The 12,672-nt window shown below is 36.2% G+C and overlaps 1 protein-coding gene across 1 annotated transcript in view; it reads right to left on the reverse strand.

Moving 5' to 3' along the window:
- Positions 1-12,672, reverse strand: part of LOC311080143 (obscurin-like) — a 395,902-nt gene that overhangs the window by 364,724 nt on the left and 18,506 nt on the right. The window contains exons 5-8 of the mRNA XM_084109914.1: positions 3,256-3,516; positions 2,767-3,057; positions 1,827-2,114; positions 740-994 (exon numbers count right to left, since the gene is read on the reverse strand). Of these exons, the coding sequence (XP_083966040.1) occupies positions 740-994; positions 1,827-2,114; positions 2,767-3,057; positions 3,256-3,516 (1,095 nt within the window). The remainder of the gene's footprint in view (positions 1-739; positions 995-1,826; positions 2,115-2,766; positions 3,058-3,255; positions 3,517-12,672) is intronic.

Raw genomic sequence — 12,672 nt, forward strand, 5'->3', positions numbered from 1 at the left:
GGAGATTCCAAAGCGCTCTTCTTTGGTCAGAACCATGGAGAGCGATCGTGGATATAGGTCGTCCTATGCACCGAAACTTTTAACAATGCAACAAAAATTTTAAAGAGCATCAAGCTATTAAAATCTATATTATGTATACGCACAGATAATATAACAGTAGGCTTTATTAGTCCATTTTTTTTATTAGGTTAAACAGTGATTGGATAACGTTTTTAATTTAACGTTTTTAATTTAAGGCCCACCCACTATTGATCTGGCCCATCCAAAACTGGAATCCTGGCGCCGTGCCAGGTGGTGGTGGTTCATGAAAGTGAAAGCCTTCTGTTCCCACATCTTTGATATTGTTTGAGACGGGAACACCAAATCCAGTGAATCAACTTCATCAGACTATCTGAAGACTTCATGAACTCATTTAACATCATTATCTGTGAGTCTCGTCATTCTCTCTGACTTCAGCACAAAACTCATCTTTTCTATTAGTAAATATCTCCTGTAACCATAGCGACTGTGACTAAAGTTAATCTCAAAGATGGAGACGAATAACACTGGAAAGTCACAATTTACATGATGTTTTAAAAAATATCCTGATAAAAATGTGCAACACACACAAGACATCTGAAGACAATCATGACTAAAAGTGAATTGCTTATAAGAACAGATGTGGCTGATACAGAAGATCATAAGTGTTGAAATATGGATTTTAAATGATCATTAAACAGATGTGAATATGAAGACTCACCTGATACAGTCAGTGTAAGAGCATCACTGAAGTCTGTGTGTGAGTCTGATCTCTCTCCTCTACAACTGTATTCACCACTGCGAGACACATCAGCTGTGAAACTGAACTCTGCTGTTGATGTTGTATAGAAAGTGTTTCCATCTCTAATCCAGCTGTATCTCCACTGAATGTCTCCTCTCTGTATGTCACATGTGAGAGTGACTGTCTCTCCACTGAACACACGCTGATCTGGCTTCACCGTCACTACAGGTTTTCCTGTATTAATACACATATGAGTAAATATTGATTAAAACAGCATCACAGTCTCATGATCAATGTTAGTGTTTATGAACTCAAAACCTCCTTATGAGAAAAACACTGTATTAAAAATGAAAGATCTAGTTTGTTGGAAGTTTGTATTGATTACATCAAAATTGTTTGTAATTATTGATAGACTATATACTGATAAACTTATAGACTGGGTAAAGTGTGTCATACATGTAAACAGTCTATAATACATGTATGTTATTTTCTATTTGTGTGTCAGAATTGCAGCTTGTACAACATTTACAAATCTTACATAATTTAAGAGTGTAAAAATATTAAAGACTTAAACATGCAAAGTGATGAGGTCATGTGACAATGTAGCATATACAGTTAAATAATATACTTCTGTACACAAAAAAAAATGCTGGGTTGAAAAGATTGGCAGCAGATTGGGTTAAATGTTTTTTTAACCTAAATTTTAGAGTAAAATTACTACATTTCTGGATTAAGATTAACCCAAAATAGTTTGAAAATAAACCAGGGCCTGTATTCTTAAAGCTTCTAAGAATCCTCTCAGAAAACTTTATCTTAAAAAACTTATATATATATATATACTCCAAATTTAGCTTAAAAACTTCTACGTAAGAGTCTTAGCTTAAGAGTGATTCGGGACTGATCTGAGAGCAACTCTGAGCAAGGAAAAGACTGTGGATAAATGTAGATCCTATCTCTGTGTTCTTACCGACACACCATAGCGATGACCAAACCTAAAGAACCAGTCCACCTTCATTACAGTGATCATAGTAGAGAGAGTTTAAGAGGACAATGATGTTGAACTCACCCTTCACAGAGAGAGAAACAGCAGAGCTTGATGTTGATGAGTTTGGTCTTCCATCTCTCTGTCCTTTACACCAGTACTGACCCTGATCAGACTCAGTAGCTCCTCTGATAGTGAGAGTGTCTCTGTTTACAGTGTAACGATAATCAGACGTCTGTAATATTACACTGTCTTTATACCACTCATATCTCCAGTCACTGTGATTAGACTTTATCACACACTTCAGATTGACTGTTTCTCCAGTGAATACAGGACTGTCTGGTGTCACAGTCACTGTAGATGTGGGTAAATCTGAGAAGAGAGAAAAACATACAAACTGACTCAAACAGCTGTTTCAGGGAATACTATTTTGTAAATGATTTACAAAACAATGTAGTACATTAATTTTTCTCATGTGTTTTGAGGCTCTGGCTCCATCACAATCTCAGACAAACACTGATCAGAAACATCAGCCGTAAAACTGAACTGTTCATATGATTGTTTCCATCTCTAAACCAGCTGTATCTCCACTGAATGTTTCCTCCTCTCTGTACGTCACATGTGAGAGTGACTCTCTCTCCTCTGAACACACACTGATCAGTTTTACTACAGTATTTTAGTCTGAAAAACTGCCGACACTCTCAGGCCATGAGAACAGATAAACTGCGGCTCTGTAAGTCACTGTAACATCATTTCTATCCTAACCTCGGTCTGGTTACACTGACGGTTTCATTCATCTCAGATAATCTGAAGAGCAGAAGCTCATGAATGAACTGAACATGTCTGGAGGATATAGATAATGAACTCTGAAAAGATCTGTGATCCTCATCAAACTGTAACTGTATATAGAGATGATTACAAACTCTTAACAAACATAATCTGACTGAGTGTGAGACAAAGTAAACTCTTTTCTACTCAATGTCTTCAGGTTAAAGTGATGTGATGAAATGATGAACACACTCACCTGATACTGTTAGTGTAACTCCATCACTGATCTCTGAGGACTGTGGGGTTTCAGTCTGAGTTCCTCTACAGCTGTACAGACCAGCATGAGACGGATCCACAGATGTGATTATATAGATCTGGTCTTGTCCTGCGCTGTAATAGATCTGGTCTGTTCTTCTGCTGTTATCTTGATCTTTATACCAGCTGTACCTCCAGACTCCTGTCTCCTGTATGTCACATGTGAGAGTGACTCTCTCTCCTCTGAACACACGAACATCAGGCTTCACCTTCACTACAGGTTTGGGTCTCTCTGTGAAATGAGCAAACACACATTTCACATGTCTGAAATTATTTCAGATGATTTGTGCAAAACTCAATGAAATTGCTTTTGTTAATTAATGTTTAACTCAAGTGACAGAACATTGTTAATTCAGGACAGACAAAAAAAAAGCACATTGCCTTTTAATAAAAAAAATAAAAAAAGTTTTAATAAAAGCAAAGTATTTACCTCTCACTGTTATCTTTATTGCATTACTGAAGTGTGTGTAGTATTCTCCTTGCTGTGCTGTACACTCGTATGTTCCTCCATCAGAGACGCTCACAGAACTGATTGTTTTAGTTCCTGCATCATCACTGGATTCCCAGTTTGAGTCTTTCCTCCAGAGAAACGTCCATCCAGTTGAGCTTCCCACGTCACAGCTGAGAGTAACTGTGTCTCCAGTGAACACTGAACTCTGGGGCTTTACAGTCAGAAACGGCTGCGGTTTATCTGGAAGTGAACAGTGATGCAGTGTTGAGCTCATTTATAGTGTTATTGCTCATATCTTTCACTAGCCTTCTGTTTTTATCATTCTTTTTTATGCAAAACTATGTAATTTATTTTGATCTGAAGGTGTGTTTGTCTTTTCTGCTCCCACTAGTGACACCAAACAGAATAACAAAAATATAGATTGAGAAGAAAATTCCAGAGATTTAATCAATAATGTTAGTCTCTGGTAATTTCAGGGCATATTTTTGGTTCAAAGTTTTAACAGGTTATGTGACAGACTGGGGTAATTTTACGGATAAGCGGATAACCTCAACTTTTTTTAATATTAAAGATAAAATATGATAAATATCATCATACAACAAATGCTGAAGCAAAAAAGCTAAACATAAAATAATAAACTTATTCAGCCATATTTGCAAGCACAGACTGTTTTTAATTCTTTTTTTATTTTATTGGAAACATAAAAAACAATATAATTCTTGTTCAAAGTAATATACTTCTCAATAATTTCATCAGTAATAATAATAATAATAATAAAAAAATTAAAGTTTTAAAATTATTTAAATAATAATGATTGCACAACTGCCTAGTAGGTGACACTGCTTCTTAGCGTCTGTTTTCATGGATCTGTGTCTCGTGTCGAAGCTGCGTCCTCTTGACGTCACATTTATCGGCCGCATACGTCATAAAGAACGTCTTATTTGAGGACAGTCACCATTATAAAACTGAGCGTTATTGCTAGTGAAGTGTGAATAGTTGTAGTTTCCTCATGGGAATGTAATGGTCAGTTTACTGAGATGAAGAGCCTCATGACGTTTGCGGCAGATAAATGTGACCTCCGGAGGATTCAGCCTTCGAAATGAGACACAGCCGGTGACTCCAGGATTTGAGGATCTGTGAGATTGAGAATGTGTGTGTGTTGTTCACCATGAGCTCTGAGTGACTGAACTTACTCACAGCGGCCTTTCTGGAGCCCATAACCACGAGTGAGAAAGCTTTAGAGTTCAGGGTTTGGGATGGTAACACTCAAAAAAAAAATAAAAAAAAACAAGTAATAAAAACTCGGTGAGTGTTTTAGCGCAATTTTCTCACCTCATGGGATCACAACACTAAAGGCCTCATTATACTTCTGCGTCGGACCTACGCCGGAGCCTATACGCCGTAGGAAACGTGTTGGTTTTAATTTATACTTCTGTGTCGTTGTCCGCGTTGACGCGCACCTAGGGAGCATGTGAAACCCCGAGGGAGGGGTTCTGGCAGACCAATCACCGCGCTTGTGTCCGCGTAGAATTGACGCGTTGTTACATTTTTGGAGAGGTGCACGTCAGGGTACGCCGTAGGGTACGCGCGCACCCGTGGGGGATGTGGGTGTTTTAACACCCACACTTTTCCCGGTGAGAGGGTTCAACACCCGCACTTTTTCTGCAGTTTTTCCACAGTTTTGCACAAACGCCTTACTAGCGTCGCTCCTCCGTTTCTCTGGCCGCTCTGTGTCAGCGCTCGCTGCGGCTGCCTCCTCTCAAACATGACACCGGCTTTGAGTGTGACCGGCTGATGATTGGCTGTTCTGCCTTAAGTCCCGCCTCTCTTGGTGTGTTAGATTTATCGGTCAGCTCGTGCTGAGGAGGCGGGAACTTATTGTTATGGTTATTTACATCTCCCTTTTCCAGGTACTTTGAATGAGTGTTTAACAAAAGTAACAAAAGTTATTTTTCGTGGATTATATCGCTTTAACAGTCAAAAACATGCAAAAATTATGTCAATTTTCGGTCTTGGTGAGTATCCTCTAAACACAGTCGGTTTTGTCTTAAGCATAAATCGCACATGACCGTATAATGAAAACAGGATCCGTGCACGAGCTCTTACAGTGACAGCAGCCATATGTGTCTGTCATTAATTTGGTTGTCAAACAAAACATAGCTTTCATTTTAAGGAATCAGGATTAATAGCCTATGTATTTAATTTAGTCAGGACTAAAATACTACCCAGTGTTATTTTACATTTGATCACTTTATTCAGTCTCTGTAGTAAGTCAAGTCAAGTATATTTGTATAGCGCTTTTCACAATACAGATTGTATCAAAGCAGCTTCACAGTATTAAATTAAAATAAAATAATACAACAAGGTTTGTTTCTAGTGGAATTTATTTAGTATTTAGTATAGTGTTAGACCTAAGCAAAAACTTTTCTCTTTATTTCTCTTTATTGGTATCTTTATTCTATTGTAGGCTATTTATTTGTGCTACTTTTTTCAATTTAATTCAAAGATTGAAATTAAGCTTCCTTGTGTTGTGTAAATTCTTTAGAACAAAATTACCCAATTGTAAAAATACAATGAGTGAGCATACATTTAGGCGAGATAAATGTGATAAAAAAAAAAGTCTAAACTCCCCCCTCAAATTAAAAATCCCCCCCATAAGAATCACCTAAGGGGGGATTTCCCCCCCCCCATTTTCCAAAATGAAATTCAGGCCCTGACTCCAGTCTTCAGTGTCACATGATCCTTCAGAAATCATTCTAATATGATGGTTTGATGCTCAATAAACGATTATTATCAATGAGAAAACAGTTTTTTACATTTTTATTTCATGATGCTATGATGAATAGAAAGTTCAAAAGAACAGCATTTATCTGAAATGGAAAGCTTTTGTAACATTAAACACTACCCTTCAAAAGTTTGGGGTCAGTAAGAATTTTTATTTTATTTTTGGGGGAAAGAAATAAAATAAATCAATACTTTTATTCATCAAGGATGAGTTAAACTGATCAAAAGTTACAGTAAAGACATTTATAATGTTAGAAAATATCCTATTTTAAATAAATGCTGTTCTTTTGAACTTTCTATTCATCAAATAATTTTGAAAAAAATTGTACACATCTGTTTTCAACATTGAAAATAATAATTAATTTTTTTTTTTTTTTTTTTTACATCAAATCATCATATTAGAGTGATTTCTAAAGGATCATGTGACACTGAAGACTGGAGTAATGATGCTGAAAATTCAGCTTTCATCTGAGGAATAAATTACATTTTAAAATATATTAAAATAGAAAACAGTAATTTTAAATTGTCATAATATTTCACAATATTACTTTTTTATCAAATAAATGCAGCCTTGGTGAGCAGAAGAGACTTCTTTTTAAAACATTTAAAAAAAATCTTACTGATCTAAAACTTTTGACCAGTAGTATATATATATATTAAAGATTATTAAAGTATTTCTGATTCTGATTCTTTAGCAAGTCTACAGTAGTGTATTTTCACAACTGAGTTTTGACTTATTTTCCGTGTGTGTGTTTTTATACTTTTCTAGTATCACTCATTTAAATGGGAAGCTTTTTATATCTTGTATGTTATACCTTTTGTACCCTTCTGTCATTGTAGTCATCGTTTTTATTGTTAATAAACTAGTCTCGCGTAGCCAGACCTTCAGACTGACGGCTGAAGGTCTGGAATTCATAGCAGCTTTCTTTGGCCAAGGCCCGCCCATAAGGCCGTTTGACCGACATGTCAAACAACCAATTACAGTTCGTTTCGTTCAGCGTCACGTTTCGGGGCGTGGAAATGTCCCCACAACAACAGACCGGCGTGCAACAAGTCAGTCAGCATAGAAAATCAAAGAAGGAGAAGAAAACAAGCAGTAAGTCATTGATCTGTTCGTGCACGTATAACAATGGCGTCTGCATTACCACATCTTTTAGCTGATCTTGATAAATGCTCATTGTCACTCATGTAAACACAACAGTTTTTCTTCCGCAATCACACGTCTGCGCTTTGTTTCCCGGCGGACCGAAAATAAACGCGACACTCGCGCCCCCCGGAAATCCGATAAAATTCAACCAATCAAATGACGACTTCGACATTCCTGAAGTGTTTCCAATTAAGTGTACCATATGCATCAGACGTTTAGCCAACGTTCCGTGGGCGTGACGTCTGAGGCTGAGACTATTAATAAACAAACCACATCCATCCCCCGCACTTTTGAAAAGCTTGCTACGCCCCTGCGCGCTACACACAGCCTACGACGTAGCTACGGCGGCAGTTCGACGCAGAAGTATAAAACAGGCTTAAGAGATTTTTTTTTGTGCGTTCCCGAGATTAGACCTTCCTTAACATAATGCCGAAAACCCGAAGTCTCTAGGTGGTCTGGTTGAGGAGTAGATAGAAGTGCAAGATTGGTGCGCACAGACAGAACAGAAATCATGAGTTAACAAGCGCAATTTTGTCCGGTGGAAAATTGCGCTAAAAAAAAAATAAAAAAAAATAATAATCAGTGGCTTTGTAAATATCACAGTAATAATTAACTTCATTAACTTAAAAATATATATATATATATATATAATAATAATAATAATAATAATAATAATAATAATAATATTATTATTATATATATATATATATATATATATATATATATAATTTACTTGATAGTTTGAGTTGAACATACCAAAATGATTGACTAAAAATCCAACAGTTCATTTTGTCTGAAATTTACAGTTATGTTTATTTATTTATTTTTCACTAAAAGAATTTAGTATTTGACTAACCAATTATTCATTTAAATATACACTTAATATATTTGTGAAATTTCCATCAAAATATTTGAGAATGGAGAATTAAACTGATCCGTTTCAAGAACCACAAATATTACTTAATTCAAATCAATATTATTAATATTTAACACACACTTAAGAAATTTAATTATTTTACTCAGTTAAAACAATGCGGTTGAGTGAGCGCGGGCGTTTGAACTCTCTTCAGTCTCAAGAACAGTTCTCTCTTCTCAGCGTCGCAGAATTGGTGCATTTCCTCTCTGAAATTCAGGTTTGTGTATGTTTAATTGTATCTATAAAATCATTTATATGCTTTAAATCATTTTATGTAATGCAAAAGAACATACAGAGACGCAATGTGACTCACCTAAGTTAAATGAGAGTGTCGCACCTGTCTTTTCGCGTGATTGTAACGCCTTGCATAAAAAAAACACACAACTATATTCCTAAAGATAATTAATTTAACTAATCTTGATGATAAAATGTTCTCAGAGCTGTGCACTGTTTGTTTATGGGTCAGTCGCGTCGTAGCATCTTTCGGCTATGAGTGAAACGCAGGACAGTGGTCTGAAGTTCGAAGTTCAGCCGCAGAGCACGAGACCATCTCAGACACGAGAACCAGCGCTGATAAGTTACTGTAACATCATTTCTATCCTGACCTCGGTCTGACTGAGGACAAATGATCAAGTCTCAAGGCTTGTTTTCTACACTGACGGTTTCATTCATCTGCAGATAATCTGAAGAGTATAAGTTCATAAATGAACTGAACATGTCTGGAGGATATAGATAATGAACTCTGAAAATATCTGTGATCCTAATCACCCCGTCACTGTATATAGAGATGATTGCAAGTGTAATGGCCCAGGCAGGCAGAATACACACGACTCGTAGCCATCAGAAGGTTTGATTGGCTCTGTGCAGGAGAGGCAATCGCGACAGGTCATCCTTGTCTGAAGCTCACCAGAACACAGCAGGGGAAGAGAAGGCTTTTTCCACTGCAGCATGTAGATCACGGTGAGTAGTCTTGATGATAGGCTAGCTTCTAGCTTCTAGCTTCTTTCAGAAGGCTGGCTGAAGGAAAAGATCTTGAATGGATGACGTCCAAACACAGCTTAATATTTTGCGTGCTTGAATGGCATGGGCCAGTGTTACTGCTGTGAAGTGTGAAGGCTTCAGTAGTATTTGGAGGAAGGGGTTTCCCCATAAGCTTTAGCAAACGCAATGCCAAAGACAGTGAACCGAATCGAAAGGGAACTCAGATTTACAATATCTCCATTAGCATGTGAAGACAGCGGTGCCAGGAATTGGGCAGGCATTTATATTTCCTATAGGGGGCCAGCGGTCGAAATGAAATCACTGTGACCACGCTTTTAAACCAGTATTAAACATCAGCCAAAAATATAATAATTTTTGTAAATAAATATAAGTAAATAGATGATTTTAAAATCTTACTAGCAGTCAGCGAGGGTAGTTGATTAGCATAATGAAGTATGAATATTGTATATGATGTTTTATTTACGTAAGTAAAAACGAAATGGCAAATCAATGTCATTAACAGACTATATGGACTGACTGGATTATGTTCAGTTCAACTAGATAATTTACATAAAGCATTTAATAAAAAATAACACGTTAAGTGTGTTAAGCACATCAGTCTCCTACACACACTGTGTTAAACGCTGTAAATTCCGAAGTTGTGTTAATTTTTAAACAACACATAAATGTGGAATTTCTTCTACATTTTTAACTACATTTCATCTACATTCTGTGGAACATTTTTATTTAAATATGTTTAAATTAGAGTGACAATTAGAGATGTCACTTTTCATCTTTCTAATAGTGCATATTTCTTTAATTCCCTTGTTGTTTGCCTACTAAGCATTCTTTACCAATGAAACAATTTGCCATCCTTTTTCTCTTTTCTTGATCATTTGATCACTGTTTCTGAAGCTCGACTGTCATAATGCATCACAAACAATAGTCTATTTTAAAGGAGATATTATATCATTCAAACCTTTTTTTAAAGGTGCTCTAAGTGATGTTGGGTGATGTCACTTCTTGTTGCTGTTCGAAGTACTGTCAAACAAAACGGAGGCTAGCTAGACCCTCCCTCCTCCTCATCCACGCACTAACCCCCCAAACCCCACCCCAAATCCTTCTTGACGGTTATTGGCTGGAACAGTTTGTTGTGTTTCGTGGTCCAGGTGAGCCCAGTTTGTTTTTCTTGTATATATACAGTACCAGTCAAAAGTTTGGAAACACTACTATTTTTAATGCTTTTGCAAGAAGTCTCTTATGCTCATCAAGCCTGCAGTAAAAAAAAACAAAAAAAAAACAGTAATATTATGAAATATTATTACAATTTAAAATAATGCTTCTCTTTTTTAATATACTTTAAAATGTAATTTATTTTTGTGATGCAAAGCTGAATTTTCATCAGCAAGTACTCCAGTCTTTGGTGTCTTATGATCCTTCAGAAATCATTCTAATACGATAATTTGATACTCAGTTATTATCAATGATGGAAACAGTTGTGCTGTTTAATATATTTTTTTGGAATACTTTTTTCAGGTTCATTGATGAGTAAAACGTTAACAGCATTTATTCATAAAAACAGCATTTATTCAAAATAAAAACATTTCTAACAATATAAATCGTTACCATCACCTTTTTATCAATTTAACGCATTCTTGTTGAATTAAAGTACTAATTTCTTTAAAAAAAAAATTGTTATTGTTCCCAAACTTTTGAACGGTAGCCTAGTGTATATTGTTACAAAAGATTTCTATTCTAAATAAATACAGTTCTTTTTAACTTTTTATTCATCAAATAATCCTGAAAAAAGTATCTCAGGTTATAAAAAAATATTAAGCAGCACAACTGTTTCCAACATTGATCATAAATCATCATATTAGAATGATTTCTGAAGGATCATAAGACACCAAAGACTGGAGTAATTGCTGATGAAAATTCAGCTTTGCATCACAAAAATAAATTACATTTTAAAGTATATTAAAAAAGAGAACCATTATTTTAAATTGTAATAATATTTCATAATATTACTGTTTTTTTTGTTTTTTTGTTTTTGTTTTTAACTGCAGGCTTGATGAGCATAAGAGACTTCTTTCAAAAGCATTAAAAATAGTAGTGTTTCCAAACTTTTGACTGGTACTGTATATGCATCACATTTTTAGCGTTCATGTATAACACTACGTTTCAGCTACGTTTACATGGACACTTTTTGCTTCAGTTTGAATTAATTCATTCTGATTGATGAATCCGAACGCAGTGACTAAAGTAAATATGAAAGATGGAGACTTCTTTAAAACTGGAATGTCACAATTTACATGATATTAAAATAAATAGGAAAAATTCACAAAAACATGCAACAAACACAAGTTGTGCAGTGCAGAATGACCGTCTCACTGAATCACATCATATCTATATTGTCCAGTGCTGATCTGTCCACACAGATATATATATATTATATATATAAGTCTATATGCAATTTAGTCCACTTAAACTCTACGGGCCCTATTTTAACGATCTGAAACGCAAGTGTCAAAGCGCAAAGCGCAAGTAACTTTGTGGGCGGGTCTCGGCGCTGTTGCTATTTTCCCGGCGGGATAAATGGCTCTTGCGCCCGGCGCAAATCTAAAAGGGGTTGGTCTGAAGTAGCTTCATTATTCATAGGTGTGGTTTGAGCGTAACGTGAAATAAACCAATCAGAGCGACATCTCACATTCCCTTTAAGAGCAGACGCGCTTTTTCCTTGGCGTATTGCTATTATAACGGCGGATTTGCCAGACGCGCGCCAGGAGCGGTTCACAGCCGAGGAGAGTAATAATAATGTGGGTACATGTGTAAGCTAGATGTATGCTTTTATAATAAATTATCTATCTATCTATCTATCTATCTATCTATCTATCTATCTATCTATCTATCTATCGATCTATCGATCTATCGTTTGTAATAATATGATTTGCAAAAATGAAAACTGCTGCTTCTGTGTAGATTAGAGAATCAAAGTGTATGCGCGTTGTGCACGCTATACATTATGGTCAAGCACGCGCCCTTAAAATAGCATAATGAACAACGCGCAACGCGCCACTGTCTTTAGACTAGGTTTTTTCTGGCCAGTGGCGCAATTGTTTTATGGAACAGTAAAATAGCACCAGGGACTGTTTGCACCGGAACACGCCTCCTTTTTTGCGCTGAACCGCGACGTGCTTCTGTGGAGGGAAAAGCGCGCTGTGCGCGGGTGCAAAATAGGAATGAAACATGCGTCGGTGTACAAAGTCAATTGCGCTGGGTGCAAGATAGGGCCCTAAATGTTTCTTACAACTGATCACAAGCTCACATTCAGATCTTCCTCTGTTCTTGAGTGGAAAATTCACATTTCTTAATACAATCAATAAACAGTGACAGTTGAAGCATAGAAACAAGGCCCTGCCATAAAGTTATTTCACTACTTCTGTTTCATTGTGACTTTAAAATATTGATGTGAGTCCTGAGAGTTATAAACTCTATAAAGTCACTTCAGTTATGAAATGCAGTTTTCACTCTCAAAATCACTGATAACACATTATCTGTCTTATAAAGA

The sequence above is a fragment of the Abramis brama genome (assembly GCF_963993115.1).
Source record: "Abramis brama genome assembly, chromosome: 3".
Taxonomy (NCBI): domain Eukaryota; kingdom Metazoa; phylum Chordata; class Actinopteri; order Cypriniformes; family Leuciscidae; genus Abramis; species Abramis brama.